The sequence below is a fragment of the Saccopteryx leptura genome, chromosome 13 (assembly GCF_036850995.1).
Source record: "Saccopteryx leptura isolate mSacLep1 chromosome 13, mSacLep1_pri_phased_curated, whole genome shotgun sequence".
In the NCBI taxonomy this organism is placed as follows: domain Eukaryota; kingdom Metazoa; phylum Chordata; class Mammalia; order Chiroptera; family Emballonuridae; genus Saccopteryx; species Saccopteryx leptura.
In genome coordinates, this window is record NC_089515.1 from 5,467,768 (window position 1) to 5,489,280 (window position 21,513).

The 21,513-nt window shown below is 51.0% G+C and overlaps 1 protein-coding gene across 1 annotated transcript in view; it reads left to right on the plus strand.

Annotated features, from left to right (window-relative positions):
- Positions 1 to 21,513, plus strand: part of C13H10orf90 (chromosome 13 C10orf90 homolog) — a 174,478-nt gene that overhangs the window by 121,096 nt on the left and 31,869 nt on the right. Inside the window, exon 4 of the mRNA XM_066354881.1 lies at positions 7,167 to 8,271. Within this exon, the coding sequence (XP_066210978.1) occupies positions 7,167 to 8,271 (1,105 nt within the window). The remainder of the gene's footprint in view (positions 1 to 7,166; positions 8,272 to 21,513) is intronic.

Consider the following 21,513-nt stretch of genomic DNA (forward strand, 5'->3'; position numbering starts at 1 on the left):
CAATTCTTTGTTGCAGCACCTTAATTGTTCATTGATTGCTTTCTCATATGTGCCTTGATGGGGGGCGGGGCTTGAGCTGAGCCAGTGACCTTTAGCTCAAGCCAGTCACCTTGGGCTTCAAGCCAGTGACCTTTGGGCTCATGTCAGCAACCATGGGGTCATGTCTGTGATCCCATGCTCAAGCCAGCGACCCCACGCTCAAGCTGGTGAGCCCGCACTCAAGCTGGAGACTTCGGGGTTTCGAACCTGGGTACTCTGTGTCCCAGGCCAACACTCTATCCATGGCACCACCCCCTGGTCAGGCTAAAAGGTCATATTTATAAAATGAGACTTTTTTGATTCTAGAAACCAAGTTCTCTGTATGCAGCGGTTGACAGTACTCGTGCACCACATGCCAAACTCCATCTGACCCACGACATCCCATCCTCCCCACAACCCTGGGGGTAGGGGCAGGTGGTCACTGTACCCATTTTGCAGAGGAGAACACTAAAGCTCAAACACCTTCAGTAGTGGACGGGCCCCAGATCTGTCTGGCTCCGGAACGTCTGTCCTTCCCTTGCTCTAGAAAGCCGGCACCGAGGAGGCTTGTTTCACGGAACTCAAAACACAGACATTCTCGCCTGAGGGGGGTGTGGGAGCCGCAGGGTGTACAAGGCACCTGCTGTGTACAGCAGACAGACCCTGTGCCGCCAGCTCTTGGGATTCGGAGAGAGGGTGGAATTATGCGAATTACTCTCCCATAACGGATTACAGTAGCAAGGGTCTCTGTAAAACACAGCTTTTCTCGCAGAATGCCCATCTTAGGTGTTATCCTTTGATTTAGCTCTGCATTTAATAAAACCCACCGTTTCCCTCTGAGACCCCAAGCCTGAAACCCCACACGATGGAGGAAGGATGCTGTCTGGGTCCTGAGATTTGGTCATCGATATTTAAAGCCCTTTCCATGCGGACAGCACCAAGTTCACGGTCTGCAGATGTACAGACGTGCGGCTGTAACGCACGTGTTCCCGGCGCGGGAGCAGGAGCCCTGGTGGCAGGGGTGGCAGTGAGGACAGTGTGGGTTTCGAGGAAGCCGTCCAGGGAGGCTGATGCCCAGGTCGATGGCCACTCCTTTGAAGAGAGATACCAGCAGAAGGTCTCTCCTACCTGTCTCTTCACTTCCGACAGGAACATTTTGGCCTTTTCCTGTTGATGTTCAAATTAATCAGTGTGTGGTCATTTACAATACAGATTTGGGGGCCAGGTACTGAATCTCCATAACACACACACACATTCACACGCTCACACTCACTCATACTTTATCCGTGACTCAGCTAACTCCCAGAAACCACGCCTTCTTCACGGCAGCTTTGGAATGTCCTGGTCATCCAATGTGGGCGCATCAGCAGTAGGACTTTCTGAATCCCCCCCCCCACATTGGGCAGCTGACGCCTGTCCCTGAGTGTGTGCAGCAAGTGAGGGAACACGCCAAGCACCCCTCCAATTATGTCAGCCGCGAACCCTGCCTCTTCTCCGGGGCCGGCACGAGATCACATTTTCTTTACAACATCCCAGCGGGGCCCGCTTCCATCAAGCGATGATGGGAAACGAATGAAATACAGAGCGGAGTTCTCTTCTTCTAACACATGCTTCAGTTCTCCTTGTAACAAAAGCCACGGCAACTCCCTGTAGACACTTAGAGAAGTGCAGAAAGAGGTAAGAAAGGAAACATCAGGGTTTATTTATCTCCCTGAGTTTTGTCACGCCCTTTCTGACACAGGACTGACGCATACACCCCTTTTTATCGCTGTCCTGGACCGGATCATCTTCCGTCGCAGGCATGTCCCAGTGCCCTCGGGAGCCTTTGGAATCTTTTATTACTTTATTTTTATTTTTGTCACTTCTGCAGGATGTGAGGATGCATTCCTGCAGGCTGTGGTTCCCTCGCCCAATCCCCTTTCAGAAACATCGCGATTCTCGCCGGCCTTTCACGGGCTTGCGTCACGACCGCATCCATCCAGTCCTTTGGTGTCTAGTAACTGCGCGGGAAGAGAGCTCCCGTGTTCACGTCTGTCGCTAAGCCCTTTCTTTTCCTATTGCTCCGAAGTGGAGTGAGCGCACGTGTCTGAAAACGTTCTTACAAGTTGGGCTGAGATGCCACGAAGCTGATGGATGACCCAGGGGCGTGGCGGGAGCTGGCACGTGTGCAGCTAACACGGAGGTGACTACAGGGTACCTCTGGGGGGAGGGGCCCAAAGTGCCCGTCCGGCAGATTGAGCTGTTGGTTCCGTAGCAGGGCAGCTATGCAGAAGGAGAGAATTGTCTGGTGGAGAAGAACTCAGATTTCAAAGCGATAGGTTAGATGAGGTGCTTATCCCTTAGAGAAATAAATTGCTCCGGAAAGAGAAGCACCTTCGCTCTGGGGGTTTCAGGACCTGCTTTATCTGACCCCCCCACACCCCCCCGGCATCTCTCCCATGCTCCGACCTCTGGAATGGTGCTTCTTAGTCATACGCCTTAAGGCACAAATATAAACTTAGAAACGGCCGATAAAGTGCAGAAAACAATGAAAACCATTGCCAGCTCGAGAAAAATCACATTGGAAAGAAATCAGTATCTCCCTGCAGCATTTCTGAGAAAGAGAACGTGTCCGGGTGAGCAAGGCTGGGCAGGAACGGGGGTTTCCCAGCGAAGAATGGCGCGACCAACCAATTATTCGACCTCTCTCTGACCTTGAGCATTTTCTACTTTAAATACGAGATGATTGTCTTCCTTTCGAACTACATCTTACATCAGTTAATTTTGTTCTTGAGAAAATATCTGTTTTTCAAGGCATGTTTAGTGAACCCCGTGTCAGGGACAGAGGGAGCAGAGCCTTGGCATCGCTTGATTGGGGAAGATATTTGATGGACCAAAAGGGGTGTGATTGCTTTATAAGGAAAATGTGCCCTGTTTCAAAAGGAGTAGGCTGACTTAGGACTATCCAACAGCCCCCCTGCCCCGTTCTCTTGGTCTCCCAGCCCCAGAAAAAGACCTGGACACAGGTGATGTGTTACAGTCTGTTATGGGCTGAACTGGGTCCCCCTAAATTTACATGTTGATATCCTAACCCCCCAGTAATTCAGAATGTGACTGTATTTGGAGACGGGGCCTTTAAAGAGGTAATTCGGGCTAAACGAGGTGCATCATGACTAGTGTCCTTATAAGAAGAGATGAGGACACAGACAAGCACAGAGGAAGGGCTCACGTGAACACTGGGAGAGGACGGCCAGCTGCCAGCCAGGAGAAGAAGGCTCAGCAGGAACGGACCCTGTCCACACCTTGCTCTTGGACTTCTGGCCTCCAGAATTGTGAGAGGTCAGTTTCTGTGGCTAAAGCCACCCAGGTGATGGTGCCTTGTTGTAGCAGCCCTAGCTCACTGATCCTGACTTTTGAGATGTCGGACCTTATCTTTCATTATTTCATGTGTCTCCAGTGAGAAAACAGGATTTGGTAAAAAGAGCTTTTCAGACAAGAGTATGGTACATATCAAAGAGCAAAGAGGATAGAGATTCCTCTCTTGTTTTTCTGGCAGTTGATTGGTTGGGGCTTTTGTAGAAGCTGAGTCTAAACACCTGAAAATCACAGAAGGATTTGACCTCATAGTCCCTGTCCTGGCCATCTCATGACCTGCTTGATGTCAGCTCCAGTGTGTAGACTGCACAAGGCGGGAAGCCCTCCACACAGAGCCCAGCACATAGTGGATGCTCAGTATTTGTCCGATGACTGGATAAAGGGGAAATTCAGCCGTGACTCTCTGTTATGAATAATGGAATTTAGATCTAAAGAGGTCCCATCCTTTCCATAGTCCCGTCAGTGAAATTTCAGTGCGTTGGGTGTGTAAAGGGTTATTTTCATTGAAACTATTTAAATCAACCCCAATGCATTTGTTATAAATTCCACTGGCATATAGTATCCGTGTGGTGTCACTACGCCCTGCATTCCTGTGTCGGCCTCACTGTGTCAGATACCCACTGGTTTCTGCCGGCTCCCGGGGAGAGGCAGACCCTGCAGCCACGGGACGCCTTTGGGCTTGAGACGCACTTTCACACCCATCGCCATTTTTGATCTCCCTGACTTCCCTGTGAGGCGGAAAAGGCAGATGGATTTTTCCTTGGAGCCGGGTGCCCCTCGTGTTTGTCCCCCTGGAACAGCGGCACCCTGACACGCTCAGCAGTTCCACCGCTTCAGAAACAGGCTCCCATCCGCGCCGGGATTCTGGCTCTCCCCTCCTCTGCTCACCTCCGATGGGATCGAGGTCACAGTTGCATTTGCCAGGCACAGTGGAGGCTGCTGATTCTGCGCCCGGCCTTCTTTCTAGGTGTTTCAGCTCTCCTGCAGGGCACCTCCCCCCACCAGGCTGCTCCCAGGTGCCCCTGCGGTGCACGCAGCCCAGGGCTCCTGGCTGTGAATTCCCAGCGATGGCTCCGTCTCCTCCCAGGTGTGGGCCCAGGCTGATAACACCAGCGTCATGGTCCCTTTCTGTCCTTTTGTTCCAGGTTGAGGTGACATTCACATACTCCTAGAAACATACCTCTTGTTTCTGGTGCCCCCCTTGTTCATACCAAGGCCGAGGCTCGGCCAGTATCCTGAGCCAGCAGGCTGTGTACCCTCTTGAGGTTGGAGACTAGGGCATGAGTCATTCCTGGAATGCCACAGAAATGGTTCTGCTTCCCCCCTGCTGTCCAGCACTGGGAAGCAAGGCTCCTGTGGGGTCCTGGGGCCAGTCTGGGAGCCTCAGGCTCAGGAGGGACCTCAGGAGGCCCGAGCACGAGCCCAGCATCCTTTCCGCCTGAGCTGTGCCGAAACGCCCCCTGCACCTGGTTAAGCAGCCTGACTCTGGGCCTCATCGCCGCGCATCCTGATTTGCCCTTGGTCTAGGGAGGGAAGGGGTCCGGATTCCACATTTTAGAACAAGCCTTTCCAGGTATTACTTAGGCAGGTAGTCACTGGCCCCGCTTTTGGGAAACCTTGCTCTAGAAAATAAAAACAAAGCTACAGTTTCCAAGAGGGCTATTTGTTTTTCTCCTGCAAGACCCGCCCCTGTCAGAGGAGTCCCTGCTGGCTGTGATGACTCGCTCTGTAAGGTGCGTGGGAGGAATGAGTACCTGAACTACATTCGGCTGTTCACATTGGCCATCGGGAAAAAGTAGCCAGTGCTGTTTTGATTTTTACTTTTTAGTAAGTGAGAGGTGGGGAGGCAGAGAGACACACTACCATATGCACCCTGACTGGGATCCACACGGCAAGCTCCCTACCAGGTGATGCTCTGCCCATTTGGGGCCATTGCTCTGCCGCTTGGCAACTGAGCTATTTTTAGCACCTGAGGAAAGGCCATGGACCCATTTTCAGCACCCAGGGCCAACTTGCTTGAACTAATTGGGCCATGGCTGCAGGAGGAGGAGAGAGAAAGAGAGAAGGAAGAGGGGTAGAGAAGCAGGTGGATGCTCCTCCTGTGTGCTTTGATGGGGAATCAAATCTGGAACATCCACATGCAGGCCAACACTCTACCATTGAGCCAACCAGCCAGGGCTTGATTATTTTAAAAAGAGAGTAAATTATAAGATGTCTCTCCTATCTTCTTCACCAAGCTCTCATTACTTTCCAAATTTGCAACTTCCCACCTATCTTTAAAACATGACCATGTGTGAGTGATAGAGATGGGAATGGAAAACAAGGGAAAAAGGAGAGACCGAGAAGGACAAGCTGACCACCTTCCCGTGTCTGACAGTGAGGGCCGGTTGAGCCTCTGTGCTAAGATCACACCCAGGGTCCCCCGTCCAGAGCCCCGCTGGGGAGCAGTGTTACCTTGGGTGAGGACTCGACTATTAATGCTGCTCTGCAGGAAAGAAAAGTGTCCTGTGCTCTCTCGTCGTATCTTAGGGAAAGGGGACAACTTGCTGTCCCTGCATGCCGGCCGTTGGCCCTCCTTGAAAACACCAGCTGTCCCCTGACTCCATTTGCATTTCTCAAAGTGAGCTCCCTGGGTCACCTACATCAAGAGCTCAGGGATGTTGGTTAAAAGGCAGATGCTTTGGTTTCACCCCCAGACCTACGAGGCTGGGACTGCTGCTGTGACCTGAGGACTGCTGCTCCATGCTGGGCACCGAGGGCACCCTCTGCCTCCTAGAACGAGGCCTGTGGGCTGTGGGGATTCCGAAGCTGCCAGTGTTATTCTGGAGTGGGTCCCTGCAAAGGCCCATTTTAAGCACCAGCATAATGGACATCCAAATGGGTGCTCGTGACCCTGTGAGCGTGTGAGTGCTCTCCGTGCCGCTTTCTGCAACGCTTTACCTGGGCACACGGTGAAGACAGCAGGGACAAGGACAGAAGAGTCTCCCTCCTTTCTCAACCTGGCTGGCTGTATTAAAACCACAGCTCCCTGCCCTGGAACGGCCGGTGATGGGCTCTCAGGATCTGCTGGTTAGCAAGCGGAGCCCCCATGCTCGCTGCGGAGACAGAAACCCCTGCTGGTGCCACTGAGCATCGACATGCAGCCAGGCTCCCTGAACCCTGGTGGAAATGCCCCCTCTCTCCACCCCACTCTGAAAGGGATTGTCAGGGCGGCTGCGTCAGCCTGCGCCGTTTGTTGTCAAGCTTGAGCGTTCGATGACCATTGGTGTGCTCTCTGGGATTTGAATGTGACCCGGGATGGCATTCATGGGGAGGGACTGGATTCTAGGGTGAACCGGCGCAGGGAGCTGGGACAGAGGCCACTGAGGGGCTCCTGGACTCTCACCTGCTCCCGGCAGAATGCCGGCTCATCTCCGTGCAAACCTGGGCCCCACGCCCCAGCCCTCCTCCAGAAACGTGTCTTTTCTCCCCTGTGAGGCTGTAAGGCTGTGGGGTTGTATTAGGTGCCCCTGGGCCGGGGAGAGGCAATGACAGAAATTTGCCAATCCCCATCCCATGAGCCCCATTAAATAAACTAAGACTAGATGCCCAGCAGAGAAAAGCAGCTCCCCAATCAGAGGAGTGTTTCCAGAACACATAATGAGCTCACGCCCAGATCTGGCCTCCCCGCCCTCCGGTGCGGGCGTGGGGCGGGGGGAGGGCCTCAGGTGACTCAGCCTTGGTACCGGGCCCTTGAAAGGCAGATTGAAGGTCTGTGGGCCACTTGAACTATTATGATCTGTTTCCTTTTGCAGGGGTTGCTGGCATCACCAAACACGAAAATGATTTCCTCCATGGTCATTTCAAAGCTGATCAACGAGAAGAAGTCAGCAGACAATGAGACGGCCCCGCCTGGGCTGTGCGCGGACCCTCAGCCGCCCTCGTGGCCCGTGAAGCAGTGTCTGGCCAAGCGCAGCGGGGTCACCATTGACAGGGCCTTTGCGTTCCTTCCAGGCCACTTAGGGGTCCAGACGCCAGTCGGGGAGCGAGGTTCCGGGGCTGAGCCGCCCCCCAGAGAGAAGCCATGCGGCAACCCCCAAAAAGGGTTTGCGTCCATCACCATCACGGCCAGGCGTGTGGGCCCTCCGGCCAGCACCCTGGTATGGGGCGCTGTGGGGGACCCGCTGTGCACCAAGTGCAGGGCCCGGGACCCTCTGCTCGGGGACCCCTCTGCTCTGGCCGGTGGTACCAACCCATGTCAGCACCACGGACCTGCCACCTGCTCGGAAGACTCCAGCAACAGCTCTGAGATGAGGCTGAGGTTCCCCGAGGCCCCCGCGCAGCTCTGTGACGGACACCGGTACTGGCTTATCAATGCGGACCGCGGAGAGAACAGGTGCGCTCCCGCCGGCCCCCCGGCAGGAAAGAGCCCGCTGCTGTTCAGCTCCTGCGTCCACCTCAGGCTGTCTCAGCAGTGTCCAAACACCATCTACTACCTAGACAGGTCCCTCTCCGTCCCCATTGAGAAGACTCAACTGGCCGGCCCTAAAATGCACAGGTCCGTCCTGTCACTCAACCTCAATTGCAGTTCACACAGATTGACACCAGATGGGGCAGACGGCACAGCCAACGGAGGGCCAATCGGCAGCGGCCTGAAGCCGCAGCTCACCGAGGGAGGATGTGGCCTCCTGGGCCCACGCTGGACCCCGGCCATGCACCCATCCTTGGGGCCAGTACCCTTGGAGACCGTCGCGTGTCCTTGGAGTGGCTCTTCTCCGTTGGAAGCGACAGATTTCACAGAGGCGGGAGCTCAGCAGGTCACCGTGAGGAAAGGGAAGGAGGATCGTGTGGCTCCTTGTCACGCCAGCGTCCACGCCAACCAGCTGTCCATTCACATTCCTGGCTGGAGTTACAGGGCAGGTGAGTGACACCCCGTCTCCAGGGTGCGGGCCACTCAGCACAGACCCCTCCCCGCCAGCCAGGTGCTCGGTGTGATGCCCAGTCACGGTGGGCAGTTCGTTTCTTCTCGGGAACTCACTCTAAGGAGCAGCTTGGTAGCGTTGCCTTATTGGCTTCATGCCACGTTGGCTTTGTGGGGTTTTTTTTGTTGTTTGTTTGTTTGTTTGTTTGTTTATTTTGAGAGAGGAAGAGGGACAAACAGACAGGAAGAGAGGGAGGTGAGAAGTATCAATTCTTCATTGTGGCACCTTAGTTGTTCACTGATTGCTTTCTCATATATGCCTTGACCAGGGGGCTACAGCAGAGCAAGTGACCCCTTGCTCAAGCCAGTGACCTTGGGTTCAAGCCAGCGACCTTTGGGCTCAAGCCGGCAACCCCACACTCAAGCCAGATGAGCCCAAGCTCACGCCGGCAACCTCGGGTTTTCGAACCTGGGTCCTCCGCATCCCAGGTCGACACTCTATCCACTGCGCCACTGCCTGGCTGGGCCCAAGCTGGCCTTGGTGGCTCTCTGTAGAGTCTACACTGGATACGTTTTTCTAGGCGGTGTTTCTGTGGATTCCGACAGACTTTCCCTCCCAAGGTTTGTTTCCAGCAGTACTTCCGGCCACTTGTGCTGAGCAGGAAACTACAGCCCCCAAATCAAGTTGGTTTAGACCTGTACACGCTCCAAAACGGGGCAAGAAGAACAGGGTGCCGTCCATGCCCAGAAGTTTTGTCTCCCTGGTCCTGGCGTTGGTATATCTGGAGGTGCCCAGACTGCTGCCCTTTCTACTGTGCAATCAGATAGTTGATATTTATGAGTTGGCCCCATAATAGTGTGTGTGTGTGTGTGTGCAGTAATTATAGGACATTTTCAAAATAAAGAAAATTTGGGGCCTCTCCATGCCAAACAGCAGAAGTTTTCTGTCTCCTTGCTTGTGTTTCTGGGGCAGCGTGGCCCGCCGGGATCTGTGGCTGGTTCCGAGGTCGGCTGGGCACCTGGCCGCACCTCTCTGGGAGCTCAGGCAGGGAAAGCAGGTCCCAGAGGGGCTCTTCCTCTCTCTCTCTCTCTCTCTCTCTCTCTCTCTCTCTCTCTCTCTCTCTCTCACACACACACACACACACACACACACACACACACACACACACACTTCCGGTTTTCTGTTTTACTGTCTGCGAGAGACTCTGGTTTATGAACTAGTGACTTTCCACTTGGGGAAAATATTTAAAGACAATAGTAATAAAACTGAAAATGCGGCATATGTATAACAGTTTTACGGTGCGATTTCCGTCCATTAAAGCTTTATTAATTACTAAAAGGGACCGTAAACCATGTTAAAGCTGTACTGCGTGTAGACATAGGAGACGGTGTAATTGATTTAGCAGGCACATGGAGACAGACTGCTCAGAGACTTTCAAGGCAGGTGGACACGGCTCTCAGATAGATGAGCCCCGTCGGCCCGCCTGGGGTCCTGCAGACATGGCGCAGGGACAGGAGCAGAAGCCGCCGTCACAGTTGCCGGATGGGCCTCACGCAAGTCTGTTAAGAAATTGCCAGAGCCCGCTGCAGCCTCTTCCTTGCTGATGAAGGTTCCAGAGGTACAATGGCTCCTGTTGTCCTAAGCTCCCTGTTGAAGCACCTCCTTTGTCTTTATGTCTCACGCTGTGAAATCGTAATTCGGACGTGCGGCAGGTTCACCGAAGAAGGTTTAAAAATCACTACAGGTGGCTCTCACACATCTGTCCCCACGGAGAGGTGGGTGAGCAGAGGAAGTCCCCAGCGTATTTCTGGCCATGGTGCAGAGAACGTGTATGGTTGTGACCTGGCACAGACGGCTCCTGTCACTGACTTTCTAAGGGGTAGAATCTGAGTTCATTCTCCTTCTCTCTGGCCGGCTTTCCTCAGAATAGCACTCTATCCCAAAGCATTTGGAAGAATAGCGCTCTATCCCAAAGCTCACACCTGGAGCATTTCAGTGGCCCTAATCCCGTGGCCTTGTCTCATCATTTGGGGGGAGGGGAGAGGTGTTCACGGAGGCCAGACCACCTTTTCTAGAGTCGATCTGTTATTTTCTAGCACATGATCGTGGACAAGCCTCATGACCGAAGGTCCCCTCCAGCTTGAAGAAATTTCTGCTCTATTTGCCAGACATGAAGTTCATGAGAGGAAGAGGTTCCGTGCGACTCTGGGTCCCTTAGTCCTGAAGTTCAAAAGCGCAGAACTTTGGGCTCACCATTTGAGGCACTTGCCTCAAATACGGGGTGGGGCCAAAGGAGGTTTACAGCTGTTTATCTGGAAAATTACACAATAATAAATAATGATACAAGAATAATCTGTTTCACGAGCTCACAACTGTAAACCTACTTTGGCCCCACCCTGTGTGTACAAATGGATGAATACGTATACACACACACACACACACGCGCACACACACACACACACACACACACATGCATGCATACATACAGATACATCCCTGTAGTTTTGTGCTCTCTCCCTCAGAAACTAATTTGCAATGTGATGCATTTCTTCCCAGGTGACCAGAAAGCACTTCTTGTCCACGCTGTAAAATTCTTACCTGAAATTCATATGCACGACTCAGGCACTCTTACCACCGCCATCTGTCCTAGCGTAATCTGCAGAGGGTGTGTAGCTTTCAAGGCTGAGCCCGCTGACCTTCAGTCCTGACAAAACTCTGCAGCCATAAGGCAAGTGCTTTCCGAGTGTGGCGATGCTCGTTAGAGCTCCGGGGGACTGCTCGTGTCTCCCTGTCGGAAACGGGAGTCTTGTCCAAGACGTCCTTGACAGCTGCCTCCCCGCGGCGATGACACGTGCTATTCATCCGTGGTCTTTATGCTTCACATTTAACGAACCGGATTCTCTTCCGCTGCAGGGTCCCCATCTAGCCGACGCGCTGACATTCAGCTGCAAGGTGGGGGCAGCCTGTGAGCGCCTCCCCAGGAAGTGAGGCGGTTATATTATATATAGTTCTGGTCCTTAGATCATCAGACAGAAAGTCCTACAAAATGAGACTTATAGGACAGGCACCCAGAAAGATGATGAAGATGAAGGACAAGGGGATAGTTAGGAAGATTCTGTGGAGTATAGAGAGGCCATGTCTACCGGGATGAAGCATTCTAACGGGCACAGGGTGCCTGTTCCCTTAGCGGCTTAGGGGTTGGCTCCGTCTTTGCTTATTTCCTCAGTCCCTGTGTGTTTATTCTTCACCTCTTTGCTGTCAGTAAGTAAGCATCCTGCTAGTGCCTGCTACATGGGCATTGTACAAACCTCTGCACCTGTCATGAGGAAGGATGACATCATCGCTATCACCATTGTCATTGTCATCATCATTGTCATCCTGTCAATAACCATGACATATATGGCGGAAATCCTAGGTACCAAACCCTGGCCTCCATCCATTGTATCCATTACTTTGAACCATTCAAACCCTCCAGTAAGGAGAGTAGCATGGCCTCTGTTTTGTGGGCAAGACAAATGAGTCTTGAAGATGAAATGATTTGCCCAAGTCCACATGGCCATTCAGTGCCAGAGCTGAGGACAGTCCTGTGCATCTGGCTCCTGCTGCATCCTTCTCAGTGACAGTCATGAGTCTGGCTGTGTCCCCATAGCCTCCCGATGGCACATCCCAGAGATGCCACCGGTGTCACCTCTCTGCTCCGATTTGCTCCTGCTCTTGGTAACAGTCCCCTCGCCTCCAGGACCTCAGGCTCAGAAGTTGGAGTCATCGCTGAATGCTTGGTTCCCCCTCCCTTGTGGCCACATCAAGTCACCGGCCAGGTCGAACATCTCATAGAGCCATCTCTCTTCCTTCAGGGCCACCAGCAGTTGTCCTCATTCGAGCCTTTATTATTTTCATGACATTTCCATGCCCGAGTCGGTGTCTCTTCTTGACTATCAAATGAATCCAGTATAGGCAACTGAGAAAAAAAAAATCCTCAGGACCTTGAAATAATCACTGCTATTAACCACTTAGTGAATTTTCTTCTATTCTCTTTCTGTGCATGTCGGTTGCTTTCTCTTAAATAGTTGAGATCCTGCCATCAATGTCATTTCCCTCTAGGTCTCTGCCACTTAGCACTGTATCATAAAGATTTCCCAGGATTCACAGTACTCTACAAAAATGACATTTATCGACTACCAGGTGATGTGCCTTATGTGTAGATCAAAGTTTAACTTCCCTTCATCATTGTTCCTTAAAGTCCTGACTCATTCTGCCCTTTTTGGAATGATGGTAATGTGAAGACTTGGAGTAAAGGACTTTTCTGTATGCTGCGTTACTTCCTTTTGAGAATAACAAAGATCCTTGACATGGGATATCTAGATCAGAGCATATTCACCTTTTCTAAGGTTCTTGACACACAATGTCAAATTAGACTCCAGGAGAAACCTAGGCGAAGAAACTTTCTAAATGCACTTGGCCAAGGTGAGGTTTCAATTTGAAAATCTCTACCAATTTCTGGCTGAAAAATATGGCGTCGTTGTGTTTGAGCTGGGATCACTGCACTCGCTAGTACAGGGGGGACACTTTGGTTTAGGGTTCCTGTTTCTCAGCTTGACCTTTGGCCGTAGCAGACTCAGTGGTGGTCCCCTACCACGCTGTTGCCTTCCTCCTTCTAGACCTCAGTAGTATCAACATTCGGGGCCAGGTAATTCGGTGCTGAGTGTTGTAGGCTGTTGAACAGTATCCCTAGCCCCGACCCACTACTAGATGCTAATAGCCCTGCCTCCCAGTGGTGAGAAACTCAGATGTCTCTAGACATCATCTGGGTGGGGATAGGGATCTGGGTGGGAGGCGGGGGTGGGGGAAGAATGACAGAATCACTCTTGGTTGAGAACTGCTGGCCCGCACTGTGCCCAAACCTCTTTGCAGCCCCTGTAGATGGGGACCACCCTGCTCAGAAATCACCGCTGCCCACCCTTCTGGGACTGAGCCCCCACAACCCCTCCCAGCCTCATCTCTCTAGTATTGACTTCCAGGAATTGTGTGGCCTTTTAACCTGATGCGTTTGCTATGTCCTCGGGGTCATTATCTTCTTCTAGACAGCACTGTCGCTGAGCCCAGGATCTGTGTCTGATCCATTGGCGTCAACCTCTCCATGCCCAGCTGTGAGCCACAGAGCGTACGCTCAGGACCTGGGCGCTAGGTGGAGGACAGGTCATTCTGATGACCCAACAGAGCTTCCCTGGTGTCAGGGTCACTTAAAAACTTGCTGCCTATACTTGGTCAGGCCCCCTCTTCCCGTGGCCATATTCAACACCCCTCTGGCCAGGAGAGAGTGGGGAGCTATGTGACATTCCCTGTCGGGAGGTGGCTTGTGAAAAGCAGCAAAGTGCCAACCGTCCTGGTGTCCCCACTTGGTGTTAAATCTGAGGGAGGAAAACTCTCAAAATGTTGTTTTTCTTTGAGAACTCAGAACAATCAACTATTGTCATGGAAGAATTCTATTGTCTTTTAGAGAGGGTCAAATTTCAGCCCTTCCCCAATCCTCCCCCCCCCCAAAAAAAATCCTCCAGAAAATGTATGACCAATGTTACAAAGCTATTTTGGAGATTTTTATTAGTTTAGCTCTTGGTAAAGCTGCACGAGGGTGTGCGCCCCCCCCCCCCCCCCCCCCCAGTCTTGAACACAATGTTCAGCTGATTCCCAGAGTCTCCGACTGGTCTCTGGAGGTCGCTGGTGTCAGCGCCCCCTGCTGTCTCCATGGAGAAAAAGGCTTTGGTCCTTCCTTCTGAATGAGCAGCACCCTGCCTGGCATGAGTGGCACGTGCCCCCACAATTGTTTAGGAAGCAGCCGTTCTAGTGGGCCGCTAGCCTAGGTGTGCCACGTAGAGTAAGGGAAATGGACTCAAGTCGCTGTCACGGGCTGATGGGAGAGGGACGGGTGTGTCAGGTGGAGATCACAGAGCAACCCGTGAATGAGAACAAGGATAATCGGGGTGACCGAGCAGGGGCACCACGGGTCTGTGGAGGGGACCCACCGTGGTTTCAGCTCAGACCCCACGTTCCCTGTGGGGTAATGTACCAGGGAGCTCCGAGCCTGGCGGTGTGTCCTAGGAACTCAGCGCCTTGTAATTACCGTCTGTCTTCATTTTCACCTGCGCTCTCAGCAGGTGATCAATTTAGACATGATTTTGGAAAGCGGAAATGATCCTAACATGGTGGATTCTGTAAGGAAACGTGTTTCAGATATAGCTGACCCTGGAGAGAAGGAAAAGAAATGGGAGAAACAGCTGACGTGTTTCATTCCTTTCGCTTTATTTATTATTTATTTGCTATTTTCCAAATTAGCACAGAGAAGCTCAGCACTTTCTAAGATGTGTAATTGTTAATCCAAATTCGGAGGGACCCGAAATATGGAAGACAGGAACAAGATCCATCGTTACACATCAAAGCTTTATTGTCTAGCTTGGCCAAGCGGCGGGAACTCCGACAGAAATCTGAGGGAGAGCGTGCCGGCCCTTTGTTCTACTTAGTTTTTATAGTTTTGTAAGTGGGAAGTACAGAAGCAAAAATTGCAATTAGGAGCCCCTTACCGCTATTGGTTATAGTCATATGTCCTTTAACATGATAGGACCACATTCAATTTGCAAACCATACATCATTTTGGAGAAAACAAAATTTACAAGTCAACACAATGGTAGAAAGATGTCTCTTTACATATTAAAGGCATTCCTATATTATCTAGTGTTTATCTGCTATCTCTCTGTCCAGAGTCACACACGCATTTACATAGGAGAGGTAGTTTCGGTGGGGACAAATGCCTGCAAATGGCTCATTGCTATAAGAATAGGTTTATTTTGGCTTTTCTCTTCCTGCACCTGGCTAGCCATTCACCCCTTTCCCCACAGGTGTGGTGGAATGTCTGGGAATCCATGGTTTCCTCCCCTTGCATTTACAATACAATGCCAAGGGCCATCCTGGTTATGCCAATCACACAGTACAGAGACTATTCTCATAATTTCTCTGCACACCTTAACCCAAATTAATAAAATGTTCTCCAAGCCTCCTAAAATATTAATATTAATTCTGTAGCCTTTGGTACTTTACAACACCTGCGAGTGAAATGGCTCAGTGGCTCCTCATAATTTTATTTTCAATGTTACTGACTTAACATTGGAGAATAAGGGGGGGGGGGTCAAGATGGTAGGGCCAGCCACAGACTCATTTTGGACTATGTTGAGCAGCAAGTAAAGGCAGAAATCTTGTTCGCGTTGCTGCCCTGGGGTTGTTCCTTTCCTGGGTTGGGTCTTAGCCCCATGAAGGCGTTGCTGAGGGCGGAGGACCAGAGCTCTCATAGGCACTCTAGTGAACTTATGTGTTATCAGAGAGTGTGAAAAGGTGTTCCGAAGCAGGGGATGCCTTTTCTAAACGTCTGTGCTGGGATTGCTGGAATCTGAGTCGATGCCTCCCTGCTTAAGAGCCCCGTTTCTGAGGACATTGGGGACAGGAAATAATGTTCCTTCCACCTCAGTTCTCTCTGGGGTTCCTATATCAAAGGACATTTCACAAGAGAAAAAACAAATATGAGTAACTCAGACTGGAGGCTTCTATGGCGTTTTCAACACAGGACGATTCTGTGGAGTAAAGACGGGCAGAGGAGAGCAGGGTTGCACACACCGAGGTGGGCAGAGTGAGAAGGTGAGTCTATGAGAAGAGACGGGTGGTAGACAGAAACGAGTCAACTTGATGTTGATTGTGCCATCCCCAGGCCGACTGGGTCTAACGTGGTGTCTGGTGATGAGCTTCTGTCCTTCCTTATAGAGGACGGAGGGAGGACACCTTTGTAAAGCTAAGTCCTGCTTTCAGGGCAAATAGAAGGAGGGCAGAGAGGTTATCCTGGTATCTTTTTCTTCTCAAACAATTCTTATGCCACACGTTCCCTGGGGGGGGGGGGGGGGACCACCCACGGTGGAGATTCACTGATCTGAACTAAGAGCTCAGTGACTGGTACCATTACGACTAAACTGCAGGCTTGACTCAGATTTCACCAGCTTTTCCACTAATGTTCTTTGTCTGTTCTAAGATCCCACCGGGGCCTCTCGTCAGCATGTCAGTTTATGGTCATTTCTGATGTCCAGGTGGTATTCTTACCTTCTTCATCCTTTCCTCTTTGTTTTCTGACGGGTTTAGAATGGCCCTCCCTGGCTTACGTGTTCCTCTTTGCCTCCCTTCTCTTGATTGGTAATCCCTCTGGCTAGATTTCCTCAGAGCATGTCAAGTTGAGACCTAGTTTGCCTAAATGGTTTACCGGTGGTCCACCAACGATTGAGGAGATAATATCTCTCTACTGGTTGAAAATGCCAGGCATGTATCAAAGTTGTTGTTTCTACAAGGATTTCCCTCATGCATGCCATTGTTTTTTTTTTTCTAGAACATTTCATGCCTCTTGCATATTAAGTGACTCACAGAAACAACTCTGTTACTGCCCATGGATTTGAAAGACGGAGACTAATCTAGGCACGGCTAGCGCACCTGTGGGCCTTAGATGCAGCTCTGTACTGGAGTCAGGCAGTGAGAGACTGGCTGCCATCAGACCTTTTCAAATTTTGATTATTTTATTTTTAAAAAGCCTCCTCCATCTAATCTCTGTCACTCTGAACTGGAATCCTCTAGGGACCTCATACAGGTGCAATCATGCAATATTTATCTTCTTTTTCTTTTGCAACTGGCTTCTTCCACTTAACATAATGTCTTCCAGGCTCATCTGTGTTGTAGCCTGGGTCCGAAACGCCTTCCTCGATAAGTCCAAATTTTATCATACTGTGTGCCTGGACTACATACCTGGACTTGTGTATCCATTCATCTGCAGGGGCAGATTAAGGTCAGTTGAGGCCCCCGGGTGCAGAAGAAAGTATTAGGCCCCTTAAAAAAATGAGAGAGAGAGACAGGGAAAATAAAAATACATGTATTTTTGTATTTTTTTTTTTTTTGTATTTTTCTAAAGTGAAGGGGGGAGAAGGCAGACAGACAGACTCCCGCCTGTGCCCGACTGGGATCACCCAGCATGCCCACCAGGGGGTGATGCTCGGCCCCTCTGGGGTGTTGCTCTGCTGCAATTGGAGCCATTCTAGTGCCTGAGGCGGAGGCCATAGAGCCGTCCTCAGTGCCGGGGCCAACTTTGCTCCAGTGGAGCCTTGGCTGTGGGAGAGGAAGAGAGAGACAGAGAGGAAGGAGAGGGGGAGGGGTGAAGAAGCAGATGGGTGCTTTTCCTGTGTTTCCTGGCTGGAAATCAAACCCAGGACCTCCACATGCTGGGCTGACGCTCTACCACTGAGCCAACCAGCCAGGGCTAACCATATTTTTAAATAAATAAAAAATATTATGTACTATTCATGTTAAAATTACACATATGAAACCAAACTTGGTGTCACTAGAAAAATGTGTCAAGTTGGGGTTTTGCGGGGCCCTTCAGAAGTCGGGGCCCAGGGCATACGCTAGGTGCACCCGCTGTTAAATCCGCCTCTGTTCCTCTGCCATGGACATTTCGGTTGCTTCCGCTTCTTGGCTGGTAAATTATGCTGCTATGAACATAGGTATACAAATACTTGTCTGAGTCTCTGCTGTTAATTCCTTGGGCATATTCCCAGATGTAGGATTGCTGGGTCCCATTGCAATTCTATGCTTGACTCTCTGAGCACCTACTACCCCATTTTCCAGGGCGGTTGCCCGATTTTTCATTCCCACTGGCAATGTACAAGTTTGCCAATTTCTCCACATCCTTATTCACACTCGTTATTTTCCGATTTTCTGATACTAGCCATCTCAGTGGGCATGTAGGGGTGTCTCATTGTGCTATTGAGGTGCATGTCCCTAATGAGTCCCTTAATGATGATGAGCTTCATCGTTTTAGGTGCTTATTGGTTATTTGTATGTCTTCTTAGGAGAAATGTCTATTCAAATCCTTTGCCCATTTTTATTCTGGTTACTTCATTGTTCCTAACCCTGATTTGATGAAAGCTTTTATTATGCATGGAGGCTGAAGACCGACATACGTTTTATGGGATAATAATAGGATTTTTCTCCTTTATTCGGTAAATAGGGAACAACATTGGTTTTTCTCATATGTAAATTAACTATGTATCTCTCGATTAAACTTTAGTTAGTCATGAAGCATTATGCTTTAAAAAATAAACATAGGGCCCTGGCCGGTTGGCTCAGCGGTAGAGCGTCGGCCTAGCGTGCAGAGGACCCGGGTTCGATTCCCGGCCAGGGCACACAGGAGAAGCGCCCATTTGCTTCTCCACCCCTCCGCCGCGCTTTCCTCTCTGTCTCTCTCTTCCCCTCCCGCAGCCATGGCTCCATTGGAGCAAAGATGGCCCGGGCGCTGGGGATGGCTCTGTGGCCTCTGCCTCAGGCGCTAGAGTGGCTCTGGTCGCAACATGGCGACACCCAGGATGGGCAGAGCATCGCCCCCTGGTGGGCAGAGTGTCGCCCCATGGTGGGCGTGCCGGGTGGATCCCGGTCGGGCGCATGTGGGAGTCTGTCTGACTGTCTCTCCCTGTTTCCAGCTTCAGAAAAAAAAAAAAAAATGAAAAAAATAAAAATAAACATAATGATGATTTCATTTGCTAATATTTTGAGGATTTATTTTTTTTATGATGTTACTAAGGAATGTTGGTATGTCATTTTCTTTTTTTTTAATTGAATTTATTGGGGTGACACTAGTTACCATAATTACACAGCTTTCAGGTGCCCAATTCTACAGCACATTTCTGTACCATATTGTGTGGTCACCCCCCCAGTCAAGTCTCCATACATCACCATTTCTTCCCCCCCCCCCCCAACATGCTCTTCCACCTGAGGTTTTAATTTGCATTTCTGTGCTAATCAATGATGTTGAGCATTTTTCCATGTCTATGGGCCATCTGTATGTTCTCTTTGAAGAAGGGTCTATTCAGGTCCTTGGCCTATTTTTTAATGGAATTGTTTGTTTTGATGGAAGAAGATAGGAATTCTAAAAACATCTTTATTTCACCATGTTCTTGAAAGAAAACTTTGCAAAGTATACGAAGCTACATTTAGAATGACTTCCTCTCCTCCGTGTGAAAAGGTCATTATCCCCGCGCCTTGGGCTTCTGCCGCTGCTCCGGAGCCGGCAGCTGTGAGTCCGATTGTCATTGCACTGTCCCTTTCCTTTGAGCGGCTGCTGCCGTCTTCTCTTCTCTTTGTGCCCAGGGTTACGCTTCATCCCTTCGTTTCTAGATTTAAATTTTGTCTTTGTTATTCTCGTGATCTGCTGCGCTTCCTGAATCTCACGGCCCTTGTTTCATTCGTTCTGGAAATTTAGCAGCCATTTCTTTATGTCTTTTCCTTCATGTGCTCGGTGATCTCCTTTCTGTTCTGACGACGATGTTCATGTTCTGCCCGGTGACAGGGGGCGTGCTCTGAGGGACGACATCCTTAGGTGACTGTTCTGCGAATGTCCTACCAGGCACTGGCACACCCGTGGATGGTAGAGTCTTCTACATGCCCAGGCTGTGTGGCATAGCGCCACTTCCGAGGCTGCAAGTGGACGGCACTTGCTGTGGGCGACTGTACCACAAGGTGTTTGTGTATCTAAGTGTAGAAAAGGTTCAGTGAAAATGTGGCATCAAAGTAAAGCTGTGTGTGTGTGCGCGTGTGCGCGTGTGTGCGTGTGTGTGTGTGTGTGTGTGCATGTGTGCGTGAGGAGGCAGGAGCAGGGCTGTGGGGGGAGGTTCTGAGGGAAAGGAGGAAGGGAGAGCAGGGATCAGAAGCGAGCCAGAGAGGTCAAGTGTGAGTCAGGAAATAATGAGGAGAGAAGCAGAGGAGGGAGAGAGGAAGGGAGGGGGAACAACTGGGAGGGAAGAGAGACAAAGAGAAACTGAGGGGAGAAGGGGAGTGAGTTTGTAGGCTTGAGCGTATGTGTGTCCACAGGCGCATGTGTGTGTGCAGGGGCGAGTGTGGGTGCGTAGGCAGTGGGCTCCCAGCCCCCTCCTCCCCTCACCCCCTTGCCGTCTCGGGGCCCGAGCCATGAGGCGCCACGGCGGGCACAGAGTAGGTATAAGGCGTGCTGAGCCTCATCTGTTTAAAGCACCCAGACCTGGCAGTAAGGGTAACGGCTTGTTCTTTAATGTCACTATTATTATTCATTAAAATCTCACAGGACTGCCGTGGTCTACGCGGTTCAAGACCTGAGTCCGCCAGTGCGTCTTAGACTGTCTGGTTATACCATCCTCCTTCCCGGTATTTCCAGTGACTGGGATGCAGCCATAAACTTTTATTAGGTTTATGTTCTCTACTTCACTAATTCTATTTTCAGCTACATTCAATGAACCTGTTTTCAATTTTAATGAACATGTTTTTCATTCGGGGTCATTCTTTATAGTTTTCTTTTTCCTTTTTGGAATCACTCTGGTTCTTGGTGGGACAGTGAAGGGAAAGATGATGTTCTCTGACCCAGGATGCGCATCGGCCAGGGAGAAAGAGAGGACCTCACATGAGTCCGCATCAGTCCTGGGGGAGCCTCGGAACCAGTGCTGGGCCCACAGAGCAAGGGGGGGGTTGATTTCTGGGGTGGGGGGTATTGGTAATATCTCAGGGAGAAAGTGGCATTAGCCAGATGGCAAAGGGCCTGGCAGGAGCGGAAGCTTCACAGAGCGGGTACAGAAGTGCAGGAAGTCTTAGAGAGTGACCAATGGGACGTGTCGTCCTTGGGTCCCTGGGGGCTTGAAGAGTTGCAGACAGGAAATGTCAGTGGAAAAGCAGTTCAGGGCCAAAGGCTTCAGGTCACACTCTGGGCCATTGTGACGCTCTCGGGCACTGCCAGGAGGGCAGGGGCAGTGCCTGCATCCAGCTGGTACGAGAGCTGTGTTTCTGGACCAAATGCCACAATCTTATTTGGACGAGGTGCTCCTATTTCCTTAGGATTTCCTTGTAAAAATACACCGGGGATGTCAGCCCACCGGCCAAAGGCATGTGTTCGCAGACAGCCTGGATGGGCGGACGCTCCCTGATCTTTCAGGTGCAGCTCCCTGACTGCAAATGAGCTTCCCGCTTCGCTCCCCCGAGCGCCAATTGGGGGTGCAGGCCCTCGGGCCCTGAGCCTGGGGCCGGCGCAGGAAGGCCTGGAAGAGGGTTTCTACCATGATGTAATTGGATGTGAATCGTTCATTACATTATGCAACAGCAAAGCACACACGAGCTACAGTCTCTGCAGCTGAGTTGAATTAGTCCCTCC